Here is a 17,217-nt window from a genome sequence, read left to right as displayed (position 1 = left end):
GGTCAGGAATTTCCATTGTTTCTTGTGGAGAATAATTTCTTTATTAAGGTGACATCCATGTCCATTATTGCTTTTCGGAATGACAATCATTTGCTTATCATACAGGAAAATACAATCAGTGAAATCACGTCACCAGTCTGAGGCAATGCCAGAAACTCAGAGCATCAGCCTGTGTTTTCCAAATGAAGTAATCTGAGAATTAATAAGGAGAACATTATATATTGGCACTATTTTTGACAAGACTTTTAGTGGCACATCAAAAGGAAAAGGTAAAGCTAGTGCAGAAATGCTCTAGATAGTCCCTCTATTTTGCCAGTTCTGAGAGACTCCCTGAAATATTGGTACCTGAAGTAATGAGGGCCTGCAATTCTTAACGGTATCTCCATGACCTTCCAATAATTAATAAGAAATATGGGAAATGTAAATGAACAAAAACCATAAACTATAATGTCTTTTTTTTTTTTTTGCTCTTTCATAAGTCAGAATACAATATGTTGAAGTAGAGATGTGTGATCTTTTTTTGGCCTTCTCTCGCATTATATCTTGCTGCTCTGTTTGATGTTGATGCAGGCTGTTGATGGGACTTTGTGATAGATTTTGAAGGAGAAGCCAAACAAAAAGACCCAACAACTTGGAAAAACAGGCCAGACAATTTTTGGTAGTCATCAGTATCGTTCACCCTTACTTCCCCATACTTCCCCACCCCAATTGGTGAATACCAATTCACAGAACATCAGACATTTCTGCATTATCCACTCTGGCGACTACAGATGAGGTGTATCTGTGCTATGCATCATAGGATGTCCATTCTGGCTCAGATATTAACAATTATTAAAAATTTGAATTCTTTTTTTTATCTTGTACAAACTTATATATTATTTGAAATAATTAGGTATTATATTGTGGGAAAATACCCAACTAGGCTGGAGGGAGATGTTAAGAGAGGGCTGAGTTTAGAGGCCTTGAATTGCAGGAAACTGAACAGGAATGACCTCCCTCAGAATCTCTGAAGCCTCCTCTGACTATTCCAAAGGTGACAAGCTTTGCCATCTACCAAATTCTCCAATATGGCCAACATCATAAACTAAGTCAATAAAGTAACATTCCAAAGGGGAAAAATTAACAGTTTAAAAATATTAAAGCAGTAAAAATTATAAGTAAAACATAAAAGGAAGAAAATGCAATTACAAAAATACACCAACACAATATTCTTATTGGTTTGGTTGAAACAATCACATTAATCATGTCAGTTAAGGCCTGGCAGTATACTGTACCTGATTGCCTTTCAGATATGTTAGTAGTATAAGTTCCCAAATCCCCAGCTAGTTTGGAATTCTTGTATTAGATTTCCAAGATATTTGGAACAAAAACTTGAGATTTTATTACACAAATATTATGGTTGCCTACAATCTTAATCCTCTACAAGAAGTGATAGTGTTTGAACATTTCAGTTTAGAGGAAAGGGATGGGAAGACATAGTAAAAATATTAAAAATCAGTCATGGTATGGAAAATGTAGGGTTTTTTTTTATTAAGGTGACCAACTTTTTTACAATGAGAAGGAGGACATGTGCGTGTGTGCGATGTCATGTTTCAGTAAGAAATAAACAAAACCACTTGCGCACGGCACACTCTCTCAAAACAATTCTCCTGTGCGGAGCACATGCGTCTCATAATCGTGTGTTGCCGCACTGTACCGAGCCTTGATGAACCGTCATGTCAAATACAAATATGTCACATCACATGCAACGGATTGGATTGGCATCGATCGAATACTGAGATTTACAGATTAGTCTTCAAATATCAAAAAGGAGGAGATGTAAAAGGATACTTTTCGAGAAAGGGCAGAGCTTACAAAAGAAGTCCTCCCTAAAGGAAGATGATTGGCCACCTTATTTTTATATATTTCTCACAATGTTACTGTAGAATTGTATTTGTTAAACCTAAATGTGAGAGATTGAGGATGAAATAAAGTATCTATATTACTTTAATTATTCTTACTTATAAATGCAAACTGCCCAGAGTCATCTAGAATAGGCAGTATTTAAACTGAATGATGGATGAATGGATGGATGGATGGAAGGATGCATATATACAGTCATAAATACAATCTATATTCCTTTGTACTATTATTTAACCTACTAAAATAACTCTAAGAAGTTAATAAAACAGAAACGTTGCTCACCAGCCATGTGTACGGTAAAAATATCTCCATGTTTTTTATTCAAAGTTAATAAAAAACCAATAGCGTTTTTTCTAAAGTTCAGGGCCTCTCCCAAGAAAGGAATCCAACCATTTATTAAGGGAGGCTCTCCAGTGAGCCTGAAAAATAAAAAGAAAGCACTGTTAGTTGATACATAGTTTATATAATTAAAGTACATTATAGTGGCGCAGTGGTTAGAGTGCAGTACTGCACTCTACTTCAGCTGACTGCTAGCTGCAGTTCAGCAGTTCAAATCTCATCAGGCTCAAGGTTGACCCCGCCTTCCGAGGTGGGTAAAATGAAAACCCAGATTGTTGGGGGCAATATGCTGACTCTGTAAACCGCTTAGAGAAGGCTGTAAAAGCACTATGAAGTGGTGTATAAGTCTAAGTGCTATTGCTATTTGAAAATTTGAAAGCTTAGCAGTCACACCCTGAGATTTTATTTTTATTCCTTAGGTCCCAAAGTTTCTACATCCATACATTTTGCCACTTATCTTCACTATATTGTAAAATCAATACAATTGGTTTAAATGTTCAATTAAGGAATTGATTCATGGTAAAATGCATCTATAATCAGGTATAACCCAAGCATCCGAAGTAAAGCAAAATATATACACTCAAATAGTCAGATTTAGTATTTTTAAAGTCTAAAACATCTTCCCAATTCAAATTATAAATAAATAATCCAATTAAAAAAAAACTAACTAAAAAAACTCAAATGGGCATGTACATCTACATGAATGATATGTTCTTAAAGACAATTACATTTCAAATTTCTGTATTTAGTATTTCTGTACAAAGGTAACCTTGTATACCTGAAAGTAATTTAGGAAGGACATAGCTAATATAACTGAAGTATTATATTTCTTCAGAACATTTTTCAAAGCTAAATTTTCAATAACACATTATTCTGCAATACCACTGATCCAATGAAATATGCATTTTAATATTCCAATCATTTATAACTAATATAGTAGCTAAAAACAAGATATCAATCAATTTCATAAGCTAGAATATACTTTATTTTCATGGTCAGTTTTCCAATGACTTGCTGAAATAAATACTTTTCTGAATGCCATAATCCAATCCAACGAGACTGACTGATTAACTACAATAAACATGGATTTCTATGCCATCTACACTAGAAACTCTAGCTGCCTTGCATTTGAAATCCATTAACTTTATAAGAGCAAAATATCATGCAGAGTAATCTGTCTATGGAGATTCTCAGTCATCCAGGTCATGGTTCAAGGTGCTTTTTCAAGAGGCAACTGGACTTTCTGTTTTTTTCTTTGAAGGTGTTTCGCTTCCCATCCAAGAAGCTTCTTCAGAGAAGCTTCTTCTTCTTCTTCTTGGATGAAAAGCGAAAATGTCTTCAAAGAAAAACCAGAAAGTCCAGTTGCCTCTTGTAAATGCATCTTTGAAGGCATGCAGAGCAATCATTATTTCCTGAGCAGTTTTCTCTGATTAAATATCAATTTCCATACCCAACACTTTATTTTATCAAGATTTATCAAGTTCAAATTCTAAATCATCTTTACAGAATGAAACAGCTTCAGCTTCAAGAGAAGCTGTTGCTTAGACATCCATTCCTAATCATGGTGATGAAATGGTGAAATGCTTGTGAAATGCCAAGGCTAGTTCCACAGGTTCATATTTGTATTACAAAATCCCATTCAAGCATAATATGTAAGAGACAAAGCTTTCATCATGGTGTACTTTTTACTGTTTGCCTTCCCCATCAACACTAATGAAGTATTCAATGCTTACTTAAAGAGTGTTAAATATTATTGATATTATTCCTTAGATGTTGCCTGAAATACATGAACATCAATTTCAGATAGTTGAGACTTTCATGAAGGAAACCTTGAGCTATTTGAAAGCAAGTTCATATTTAAGATCACTTTTGTAAAACTACTCTATAAAATTTATCTTCTCTTTCTTATCTTAAATATATTTATTCTCATGTTAAAAAGAAAATGAGAGAAATGGCAGGAAATATTAGGAGCCAAAATTTGTTTCTCTATATTTGTTTCTCCACCTTTTAAAAACTTATTAGGGATTTGAAATGATAGAATATACCATATATAGTCAGAAGGAATAGTACCATATTAACCAATAGGGGGATCAAATGCTAACTGAACCTCTATCTGAACTAATTCTATAAAACTATTTTACTTCCTAATTACATGGATCATCTTAATTAATTAGTATCAACATTTTAGCATGTTTAGTCCCATAATGCTTTTGCATATATTATGTATTTTGCCCATTAATTTTTTATACAAGTTATATAAAAATGAATTCTAAAAATGAATTTTAAAAATTATTCCCTTATACCAAATTAAGCAATACATCATAGAACTGAAAGTGTTTGAAACAAAAACATAATTTTATGAAACTTTTTAAGTGCGTTTTCCTACCAAACAATGATAATGCTGCCATGACTTATTCCATTTTAATCGTACATAGAAGAGAATCATAATCACATTTTTAAATTGATGCCAACCTTTGTCATTCTTATTTCTAAATACTTAAATCCACCTAGACTAATATGAAACCGAGTAACTTTCTGAAGTTGCTACTATGTTTCTTTATCAATGTTATTTAAAATAACAGAAGAGACATCAACATCAACTTCTTGGTCTATTAGTAAATAAAAATTATTTTGTTTAAATCAATACACAATTGGACTACATTTGGATGTTAAAAAAACTAAACATACCATTTTTAAAAATAGAACAAGAGTATTTTTCTTGTTTACATTAAGACCAAATTCTTATTTTTTCCAAAATGTTGTGCTAACCATATAGGATTGTAAAAAATATGTTAAGAGTAGTCATCTTTGTTTTGTGCCCTTGTTTATTTGAAAAGTATGCTGGTATCATTGATTAAATAAATACATTTACAGTATGTCCACATTATATTTCTAATAATTAGCTTAGACTAAAGTACCTTTCACGTTTTTATTTATTTTTTTTGTATTTAGAAAACTTCTAATAAAACATTTAGTCATGTTTTGATTATTTAATACTCTTCTAGTTACATCCCACACAGTAACAGAATGCAGGGTCTATGTGACTATTGACTCGGCAAAATTCTAATTTTAAAAAATCATAACATAAAATCTCAGTCTCAATGTAAGATTTGTATTTAGTCAAGTAACTATGTGGAAGCCATTAAGTGATAATTTCTGGGACTTCCAGATATCTCCAAGTTCATATGACAAAGCAAGTCCATCATTTAGAAATACTTCGGTACATTTACATTTATACTTGCTTTAGTCTAAATGTTAATTAAGGATTCTAGCCCACAGCTAAAACAACTTCTTTAAACAAAATGTTTAAGTTTACTTAGAATATTTCATAACAAAGAAATAAGAGCGAGAAACATGCTGTTTCTATGCCTTTTTACTGTACACTGTATTATGCACCAGTAATTTCAATTGAAATTACATACAATTGAATTGAAAACCCGATATTGCATTAATATTACACTATACAGTAGGATTCAATATAGTTACTGCCCTGGGATAGAAGCTGTTTTTCAGCCTAATTGTCCTTGTTTTTATTACCCTGTACCATCTGCCAGATGGTAATAGTTCAAGAAAAGGGTGCCAAGGATGAGATGGATCTTTAAGAATATTTTGAACTTTCTTAAGGCAGCGGGAGCTATAAAGCTCTTCCAAAGATGGAAGAGGGCAACCAATGATCCTCTGGGCAATGATGTTAACCCTCTGGAGTGCTGTCCTATCTGTCACTGTGCAATTGGCAAACTATACACAGGTACAGTAAGTTAAAATACACTCTATGGTGCAGCAGTAGAAGGTCACCAGCAGTTTTCCATTCAGTTGTTGTTTCCTGAGAAGTCTCAGATAGTATAATCTCTGCTAGGCCCTTTTGACCAGTGCTGCAATGTGAGTGCCCCAGGCTAGAAACTTAAAACTGGCCACTTGCTCCACTTGGTCTCCATTGATAAGAAGGGCTGGATGTTTGATCTATTCCTTCTATAGTCCACTATAAGCTCCTTGGTCTTACTGGTATTAAGGACACGAAAGCAACCGGTCCACCTCATCTCGATAGGCAGACTCATCCTCCAGAAATGAGTCTCACCACAGTTGTATCGTCTGCAAATTTAGTAATAGTATTACTAGCGTGAGTGGGAATGCAGTCATGCACATAAAGAGCATAGAGTAAGGGACTCAACACGCAACTCTGTGGTGTACCAGTGTTAAGAATAAGAGCTGAAGAGATATGATTACCTAATCTGACCCTCTGAGAGCGGCCAGACAGGAAATCCTTAATCCAACGGTAGATTGAATAAGAAAGTCCAAGATCCATAAGTTTCCAATCTATGTGGAAGTATTATGTTAAATGCAGAGCTAAAATCTACAAAAAGCATCCTCATATAGCCCCCCCCCCGCTGTTCCAAATGAGTCAGAGCAGTGTGAAGAGATTTACCTCATTTACCTCATGAGATTATAATTTTAATAGAGCTGTAAAAATTGAATCTATAACTGTTAGAAATCCTAATAATGTTGGTGAACCTTTTCAACACCAAGTGCTGAAATGGGAGTGCGTGCGTGCATGCACGTGCTGGAAGCTGGAAGAGCAGCCGCCCAGAATGCATGCGTGTGCCGGGTGCTTGCTCTTCGGGTTTCTGGGTTCGTATGTGCGAAGACCAGCTGGTCTTCGCGCGTGCATGCATGCCAGAAACTGGAAGACCAGATGGCTAGTGGGCATGTGCACACTGGAAACCCGAAGCGCAGCTGCCCGGTGCACTCATGCGCGTATGTGCTCCGGGCAACTACTCTTCCGGTTTCTGGCATGAACGCATGGTGCTGAAAAGGTTCACCAACACTGTATTAGGATTTCTAACAGTTATAGATTTAATTTTTACAGCTCTGTTAAAATTACCTCATGAGGTAAATGAGGTAAATCTCTTCACACTGCTCTGACTCATTTGGAACAGCGGGGGGGGACCTATGTGAGGATGTTTTTTGTAGATTTTAGCTCTGCATTTAACACAATACTTCCACATAGACTAGTATCTAAACTTATGGATCTTGGACTTTCTTATTCAATCTGTCTTTGGATGGTGAACCTATGGCAGGTGTGCCGGAAGAGGCATGCAGAGCCATCTCTCCAGGCATGCGAGACATTTCCCATTGCTCTTCCGGGTTCCAACGCACTGGCCAGCTGGTCTTTACACGTGTGGGAGTGCCAGAAACCAAAAGAGCAGCTGCCAAGGGCACATGCGCATGCAGGGCGGCTGCTCTTCCAGTTACCGGTACGCACATGTGCATGGGCCACCTGGTCTTCTGGTTTCTGGAGTGCAGGCGTGCACGAAGGCCAGCTAGCCGGTGCACACTGGGCAGCTGCTCTTCCAGTTTCCAGTGCATGCAGTAGCACTGGCCAGTTGGTCTTCACATGTCCATGCGTGCCAGAAACTGGAAGAGCAGCTTACCTGGTGTGCACTGGTCAGTTAGTCTTCACACATGTATGCATGCCAGAAACCGGAAGGCCATGCTCCCACTAGAAACCGTAAGAGCAACTGCCTGGCACATGAATGCACATCGGGCGGCTGCTCTTCCAGTTTCTGGCACTCCTGCATGTGTGAAGACCAGCTGGCCAGCGCTCTGGAACCAGAAGAGCAATGGGCAATGGCTCGCATGCCCGGAGAGATGGCTCTGCGTGCCACTTCTGGCACATGTGTCATAGGATCGCCATCTCAGTCATAATACATTATCAAGTTTTCAAATGGAAAGAAAGCCTGGCTCTATGGCATCCCATGCTTAACCTCCTCCAACTGATTTCATAAATACCAACAGAAGCAAAATAAATGATGCTAGAGTCCCTCAGCAAAAACATTCATGCAGTACAACTCATTTTGTACTAATCACAAGAGACTGACTAGTTTAATCAAAAATCAAAGCTTTATTTCTATCAAAGCCTTGCTGCTATCAAACAGCAAAAAAATTATGTAAAAAAATTACCCTACAACTCAGAAGGTTTTCAAATATCAAAAGAAATTCTGCTCTATTATTATTTTTAAGTTGGCACTATTAACATTAACAATATCTATAAATAGTGAAAAGTTGTTTAGCATTCATAAAGACTAGTATACAATTATAGGTGGTTATTTATACAGCATGAGTAAAAACACTGTAGAAGAACATTTTAGTAATGCATTTTCATCTTCACTTCTATTTTGTTCTTTCAACTAGTAACCACAACCTAAATACTTATACTTTACACTGAATGCTGAAAATTGAAGGTTATTGTACTAGTATCTGTTTAAATAATACCATCTGTTATTTTCTATTGACCTCATTACTTTTTTTCCTAGAAACCATATTACAAATAGCTTTGCCTTGCTGTGTGATGTTTAGTATATAATGGAACAATTTCTGCTTAAGTTCTATTTTTTGCATTGCTGAATATTCTCCAATTTTCGTATCACAACTTTATTTCATCAGCAAAGATTTTCTTTTCTGGTATTGTGCCATTTTTTCCCCCTGTCAATATGTATTTTAGTACACTGTGATATTTTTCACTTATGACTTCTGGAACTAAATCCATCCGAAATATTTGTGCTTTTAGTTCTAGTTTAATTTTTAGAATTTTCTGAATAATTTGGTATACTTCTTTCTTGGTGGCCTATTGGTGAAGACGCTCACCCCCACTCAGAAGGTTGAGAGTTCAATGCTAGGTAGTGGCAGATGTTTCTCTCCTAGGGTGGAGAGAAAAAAATATCTGCTGCAAACTGTGTGGCATCAGAAAGGGCTTCCGGCCAGTAAATTCTCATTTTTGTCCAGTCGCTGTAAGGGATTACAGGCTCATAAAAAGGAAGCTTATTGGTATATTTATTTCCTGTACTTTTGAAAAGGTTTGTTTTACATAAACACGATATATGATAAAACATCCCTTCTTTGTTGAAGTATTCCCAACATTTATTCTTATATGATTTGTCTCTCTTGATAATTATTGACAGAATTATATGACACCTGTAAAATATTGTACATCAATTTTCCCTAAATTGTAACTTGCAGTAAATTGTATTGAATTTTTCTGTAATTCTTCCCATTGTTAGGTTTATCATAAAGCTTCTGATTTGTTCCATCATATTTCAATAACAATTTATACATGCAGTCCATGCAAATAGGTGATCTTGGTTTTGCATAAATGTTTCAAATTGTCATCATTTTCAAGATCACTTCTTTCTCTTGAAGTAACATAACATAACGTAACAACATAACATAACATCATAACATAACATAACATAACATAACATAACATAACATAACATAACATAACATAACATAACATAACATAACATAACATAACGATATTTAAACTACATGTGAAATAACCCCAGCACTCAAGAAGTACTTGAGCGTAATATAGGAAAACAAATGAAAATAGTTCACTTATACTTATTCTATTTCTGAGACTTTCTGGAGAAGCCACATTTTAATGAACTTCTTAAAAACTAGCAAGGTGAAAAACAATATACATTTTGGAGATATGCTGTTCAAGAAAGAAGGTTTGGATTGAGAAGACATGTTCTCCTTCATGGTCCATGAAGATGATAACTTAGTGTTAGGATGGAAGCCACTGGGAGAAGGTCCAGGTCTCAATCATTGTCTTTAAAGGGCAATCAGAAAATTAATAAATAATGGGGAAACCTCAAGGCTCCCAAGGAACTTCTGGATGGTCTTCGTGAACAGTGCCATAGAGAATGCATTTGTGTCAATAACTGTTTAGCAAAGGACAAAAAAGTGCCAAATTCATCCCCATTTAATGTTTGGTGAAATAACCAAACAGATGAATTCTCTTAAAATATAATATATTGTCAATGCACTACACCTGTAACTGCTTTTCACAAACATAAACCTTCTGTTTTAGAATATCTGTTTACAACCAGAAACAGACATGTAGTAATCTCTTGTTTGGGATAAACATTAATCCAAATCTGTCTACAACACACACACATGCATACGCACACATCCAGAGATACATACACAGAATTCATTACTTATGATAATCGCTATTGCAGCCTATTTATTCTTAACCTTTATCCTCTAGTCTCTTGTCCTAAATTTAGCAAATCCACTATCAGCATGTGATGACTAGCATCTTAGCATAATTTTGAATTCTATAGAATACTTCAAAAAGCCCTCCAGTGAAGACACCACCCTGCAATATATCAGTAATTCTCCTGAATAAATTAGAAAAGTCTGAAAGGACAACAGCTATTTATAGGTCAGTCTTTCTTATTATAAAGCATCACAGTCAAACACATATTAAGAGCAACAGATAGATAACAACATACCTACAGTATTGGAATTTCAATTCAAAGCTCATCTTATTAAATCTATCAAATTTGTCATTTTATCAAACTTAAAACTGATATGAGTAATGTTGATTTCTCTTAAAATAAATAAGTGAATAAAAATGAGAGAGAGACATTGGACTGGTACTGAGGTATATCTGATGCTAATATGACTTTTAACATGATACATATTCCCAACAGCTTTCTATCATTACTGAAACTCAGACTTTAATAAGTGTCCCAAAGAGATTAGACAAAATCGCAGTGCAGAAGGTTGGCTTTATATAGCATCAAAAGGCAATGGTATCTAATCAGAAAGTCTTTAAATTTCTGAGTGGTCATATCACCCACAAATCCCTTGCAATACCATATAAATATTTCTGCAATTGCTTTTGTTCATGCCCAGTTGTATGGCCACACCCTAATCAACTTTTGCTGATCTCAAAAACCAAAGCAGAGTTGGACATGCATATGAGATCTTCTGGAAATATTAGGGAGGTTGCAGGTCAGTTTAGGATGTCAGAAAAATACTCAGGAAAAGGCAAGGGCACTTTTATAGCATTCCCAAAATAATTTGCACATCAAGCTAGATTCTAGGGTTTTCAACTTCTTGTTGTTGTTGTTTGCTTATTGAAGTGAATCACGCAGTAAATGCAAATGTCTTTGCAGCTTAAGATAACAGTGAGTTTGGTATTTAGATTAGTATCTTGAATTAAGAAAAGCAACAATTGTCATTTCAAATATTTGTATGAGAAATGATACTATTGCCTTCATTACAATACAGTTCTCGTCCAATAAAATCCTAGAAGTAAGAAACATGGGCATTTGTCATTTGTTTAATAATAAGATGGAAATAAAGAAATTGTATTACCGTATTTAGATACTAGCTTTCTGTCTTTTGGTTGCTAATATTGTCTGTTTTTGAAGAAAGTTTTAATTATTAGTTTTATTGTACGCCACTCACAATGACATTTATGAGAGGGCAACCATATAAGTTTGATCAATCAATCAATTTAATTTCATCTTCGGGAATTAGAAGTACTTGTAATTGAGGTACATCTTCTAAAATATCTTGGATATTGATATCTCTACTAAACAGTATTTCAGTGCATTCTTTCTATCTTTCTTCAACCTTCTTTGGATCAGTTATTATCTGTTCATGGAATTCTTCAGCATATGAGCCATCAAAATAGAAGTGCATCAAATGCAAAATTATCCAGGAATACTGAATCCCAAACAGTAGCTCTAGTAACTGCTAGAGCTGATTTGACAGTCTCTGCAATCAGATAATTGTGACAACTTGGAGCTTTCTACTTTTTAGAAAGACTGATATAAGGGGAAATATAAAAGGTGAATCCTAATCATACACTTACAATTCCATGCTAGATAAACAGTCTGGACAGTTTCTGGTTGGAGAAGATGACAGGATGGGGACACAGTAGACAATTCAATAGATCCTCAGTTTTCAATATTTGGAAGGGTGAATTAAATAAAGTAGCAGTCTCTAATAGCAGGAGCACATGGGAAATCAATAAAACCACAGACACAAAAGGTATTTATAATTAGATGTTAAATCACAGAAATTTTGAATAAATGGGCTGAAATAGCACAATCCTTAAACTGTGAAATTCTGTGAAAAGAAGTCTATGCTTATGTACTATAAGAAACAGAATTCATGGCCATAAACATACATAGCTGTATATCCAATTTCACTAACTGGAATCTTGTGAAAGACATTAATCTCTCTATCCTGTTAACCTTTACTGCTGTACAATCTCCAACTTCCCAAAGAAGCTTTCATAGCAGCTAATAAGCGGGAACCTTTATTTTTATGAATTTGTGTAAGTCAACAAATCTGAAACTCTCCGAACACAAAATGAAAATATATCATCCAAGGATCAAAAGCTAATTTTCTATTAAAGAGGAAGTCAAAAGACCTTAAACAGCAGCTGAAAAGCGAACCTACGCCATACCCGTAACAACACATGCAAAAAGCCAGAAAATGCATCTTATGGTTCTGCTTAATTGTTTCAATGACACCTGATGGGATACTAGGTTAGCCTTAAGCCTGAGGCAGGTGCTAAATAATCAAATCTGGTACCATCATCTATTTTTCCCCAATCAGTGTCAAGTGCATGGAACATCTGTTGTATACATTGCAATTTTATTCAAACACATGACCATGGAAATAATTCAATGTTAACTAGAATGACTGGGTAGTGTGCAGGTATGCTCCCAGGGTTGCCTCTGGCTTCCTAGAAACCAGGGTGGATAAAAATCAATGATTTTTTTTAAAAAAAATGAAAAAAATCTGATTTTTTTATTTAAATCGAATTTATTTTAATAAAAAACTTTTGGGGTAAAAATCTATCGTAAGAGTTTTCTATTTAAGATACATAAATAATTTAGTTTATTCAGCATGAAATGGAGCTTAGTTATGTAGCATGAGGCTGTATATTCTGCAACACTGGGACTATCGGTGAGTCAACAGTGGGTCAAAGGAGTAGCAGAGATGACAGATGCTCTTTAAAAATTATGATTTAAATCGAGTTGATTTAAATCAAGCCTTTTTACTAGTGATTTAAATCATGATTTAAATTGTGATTTAAATCAACTCGATTTAAATCAAATCCACCCTGCTAGAAACTATGTAAAGAAGAGGACTAAAGACCTGCTTGTGGGGGGGGGGCGGGGAGGCATTCATCTCATTCATTTTTAGACTGGTTTGCAGTTACATCCAATTTCACTCAGAGCAATGTAGGCCATTGAACTGTTTGGTTTAGCTTGATCATCAGGGACAGTTTAAATGCTAACGTTGTGCAGCTTGAGATTTAAGTGATTATGCCTGGGTGAAACTAAATTTGAAAACAGGTGGCATGTTTGTTCTAATGCCTATTTGATCACATACTTGTTTGTTAATACACACTACATTGAATTTTATGAACTGCAGAACAGAGTTTAATTGAGTTGACTGTTTCTACTGGACTAAAGAAACAAATGAAGCTGTAATACTATATAATATTCAGAAAGCATTCGAGTCTTTTTAGATCTAAAATTCTAATTTAAACTGAAGACAAAAAAAATCCAAATAAAGTACAGGTGGCCCTCAACTTACGACCTCAATTGAGCCCAAAATCTCTGTTGCTAAGAAAGACAGTTGTTAAGTTGCTCCACTTTACCTTCCTTGCCATACTTGTTAAAGGAATCACTGCTGTTGTTCAGTTAGTAACATGGTTGTTAAGTGAATCTGGTTTCCCCACTGACTTATCAGAAGGTCACAAAAGGTGATCACATGACCCTGGAACACTGCAACTGTCATAAATACATGCCAGTTGCCAAACATCTGAATTTTGATCACGAAAACACAGGAATGCTGCAATAGTTATAAGTAACTTTTTTCAAGGCTGCTGTAACTTTGAACAATCGCTAAAGGAATGGTTGTAAGCAGTGGTGGGATTCAAGTAATTTAACAACTGGTTCTCTGCCCTAATGATTTCTTCCAACAACCAGTTTGCCAAACTGCTCAGAAAGTTAACAACTGGTTTTCCCAAAGTGGTGCGAACTGAATCCCACCACTGGTTGTAAGTTGAGGACCATCTGTAACACATTTTCCCATCACAAGCACATTTCTCTGTACCCTAGATTAAAGTAGAGTTCTTTAGTCCTAAATCGCAATACCTTCTTTTCCTTTAAAAAAAAAAAGCATATATCGATGGCAGCTTTTCAAGATAGAACAGACTAGGAAACCAATGCCATATAGGTCCATACTACTATTTTTGACTTGGCTGAAGACCTGGTTCTGCCAGCGGGCCTGGGGAATGCAGAGTGGAATGGAGCCCATTAAATGGCTTGTATGATGTGTTGTCACTGGGGCAGGGAGTGGGGGGTTATTTTATTATATTATTTTATTCATTTATTAGATGATTCTTTTATTAGTTTTATTGTTTTTTATATGATGTTTTTATATTCTTGTAAGCCACCTTGAGTCATCATGTGCAAATAGGGGGCAATAGAAATCTAAATGAATGAATGAATGAATGAATGAATGTAAAATTATAATAACAGAGTCTTATAAGTCTGTGTTTTTTCTCTTTCTCACGTTAACTTCATGTGAAGTATGGAGGAGCTTATCTTATTTATGGCATTACTTTCTTATTCCAAGAGCAAGCCTTTTTTTATCTGACGGTTGCACTGGCAGCAGGCTCTTCCTCCTGTTTCTCAAGGCCACTCTCTCTGTCTTTTATATTTGGGTATCCCTCACTCTCATGCAGAAGTTGCAAAACACTTTCTGATATGCTTTTTGGTCACTTAGGGTATTGTGTAAACTCAGCAAATTTGGTTAGTTTATCTCTCAGTATATTATATGTATAATACATGGTTTAGGCCCAGGGTACTTGGCGGACCATCTGCGGCCAGCGACAGTTCCCCATCGCCTGGTGCGCTCTCACAGGGAGGGCCTCCTTGGGGTCCCGTCGGCCAGACAGTGTCGGCTGGCGACTCCCAGGGAGCAGGCCTTCTCTGTGGGCGGGCCTACTCTGTGGAATCAGCTCTCCCTGGAGCTCCGATGGCCCCTGACCTTCGCTCTTTCCGCCGTGACCTCAAAACATGGCTATTTGGCCTGGCCAGATCGGACTGAAGGGGTTTTTAAAGGGGATTGTATTGGTTTTTATATTTGAATACTGAATTTTATGTGTTTTTTTATCGTTGTGAGCCACCCTGAATCCTTTGGGAGAGAGGATGGCATACAAGTTTAATAAAATAAATAAATAAATTATGGAAACTCAAAAACTTGATAAATTCAGTAACCAAGTTAATTGTGTTGCTGAGCACAGACATACACAGTGCATAGGATACTTACCCGATTGAAATTCCAAGGAGAGAGATATCTGTATGTGGTGTTGTATTTCGTGCTTAACTTGCTTTTACTTTAAAAAAAACATAGTGACAAACCATCATTGGCAACACTTCCTTGTGCTGGATGTATCCAGAACTGCAAAGCAAAAATCTCAAAGGGTCTCAAAAGTCTCCTTAAAGACTCATGAATAAGCTCAAGAATATTCAAAATAATTTGCAGCATTAGACAACACTGTAAAATTATGTTTTAATACACTCAATGCTGTCCAAAATCATATTTGTATTTAAAACAGTTGATGTTCTCAATATTTTTTCTTAACATATCAAGGATGATAGAAGCTTCTTTCTGCTGTCAAAGTGATCAAAGAGATTGAGGGGAAAAAAATCTATAAACAGATGCTACCCAGTGACAAACTTTAAAGAACAAGATTGTGGGGCCAGATGTTTGAATGACCTTCGGACTACAGAACATGTTGGCATGGTGTTGATTTAGATAGCTGTTGGCAGCACTTTTGATCCAGTAGCTGAAGAAAATATCTAAATTATGGAAATCCTCCCTTCCCCCTTTGCTTTCCCGGTCCAGTACAAAACCTAAAACTACTGCTAGCCAGTGGGACTGATGACTGTCAAGGAACTTGAATTCACCACACCATTCTGCCAGTAGCTATCACATCAAAAAGGAGTTAGCTGAACGAGCAGGAACCACTTAAGGCAGTGCCATTTACATTTTCCCCATAACTTTTAGCAGCTGTTTCTTGAGTGAATACAGATACAAAATAAGAACCAAATTTTTTTTTACACTTTTTCAGTACTGAACCCTGTGCAAAGAAAAGGATGTGATCTAATGGCAATGTACAATGATGTTAACTAGTACAAAACGGCACAGGAAAACAATAATATCCTTTGCTTGATTATTTGGGTGCACTGGATCAAATCAAAGCGAAGCCATTCAAGCCATTCCCCAATAAACAATTGAGATTGAATTAAATGATTTCCAAAGATTCAGCCTCTCTAAAAACAATTCTGATATCCAATCCAAAGCAGTAGTAGAAGACATACGGAAAACATTATTTTGATAAGGTATATGTGAGTCTTTTTATAACAAATAATGTTCTTGAAGACAGAAGAGCTCTTCTTACACTTCTGGACATTCTGCCATGTTACCTGGAGAAATATACACTGCTTATTCTGAGTTGCCTCTGCTGTCCAGCACTTGTCAAAACCACTCTCTGTCAAGCATCTCACAAAGTGTTGCAAAATGACAGTTCAGGATTTCTGAATAGATGGAGCCCCAGGAAAAAAAACTGAACAGATAGAAGATTTATGACTCTAAACTACATCAAAGCGACTCCTGCCAACATCATGTCAAAAAAAAAAAACCAAAAAAAAACCCAACAACCAGAAAAAGAAAAATAAAGGAGGGTGCAGGGGGAAACGAACTGTTCATTTCAGACAGTTTTAAAAAATATTATAGAAAACACTTTTTTTTCTAAGTATGAACTAAAGTGTAAAGAAAAAAAAACTAGCTGCACATACAGTATGATATCCAATATGTGACAAAAATACATTTATAATATTCTAGGAATAACAAAGTTCTACTAGTATATACTGTCTGGCAGTTAAAATCACTGACATCCAAAGGGAGTATATGAAGTATCTATCAGTTTAAAATAGGATAAACCATCTGGCTCTAAAAAAAAAAAACCAGGAAATATTCTCGCCTGCATGTTAGTTTGGATTCTCAGAATTCCTTCCATAGATTTATTGTTAGTGAATCAATTTCCCATGATAGACTAGGATAGGAGCTGAGCAATCTTCTCATTCA

General features: G+C 35.7%; 1 protein-coding gene across 1 annotated transcript in view; it reads right to left on the bottom strand.

Moving 5' to 3' along the window:
• Window positions 1-17,217, bottom strand: part of CYP7B1 (cytochrome P450 family 7 subfamily B member 1) — a 129,801-nt gene that overhangs the window by 37,197 nt on the left and 75,387 nt on the right. Inside the window, exon 2 of the mRNA XM_070942257.1 lies at window positions 2,185-2,321. Within this exon, the coding sequence (XP_070798358.1) occupies window positions 2,185-2,321 (137 nt within the window). The remainder of the gene's footprint in view (window positions 1-2,184; window positions 2,322-17,217) is intronic.

This window comes from Pituophis catenifer, unplaced genomic scaffold (assembly GCF_029215685.1).
Source record: "Pituophis catenifer annectens isolate HBS135680 unplaced genomic scaffold, rPitCat1.0.hap2 SCAF_3, whole genome shotgun sequence".
NCBI lineage: Eukaryota > Metazoa > Chordata > Lepidosauria > Squamata > Colubridae > Pituophis > Pituophis catenifer.
The sequence above is the reverse complement of the archived record's forward strand: the minus strand, read 5'-3'. Positions and strand labels throughout refer to the sequence as shown.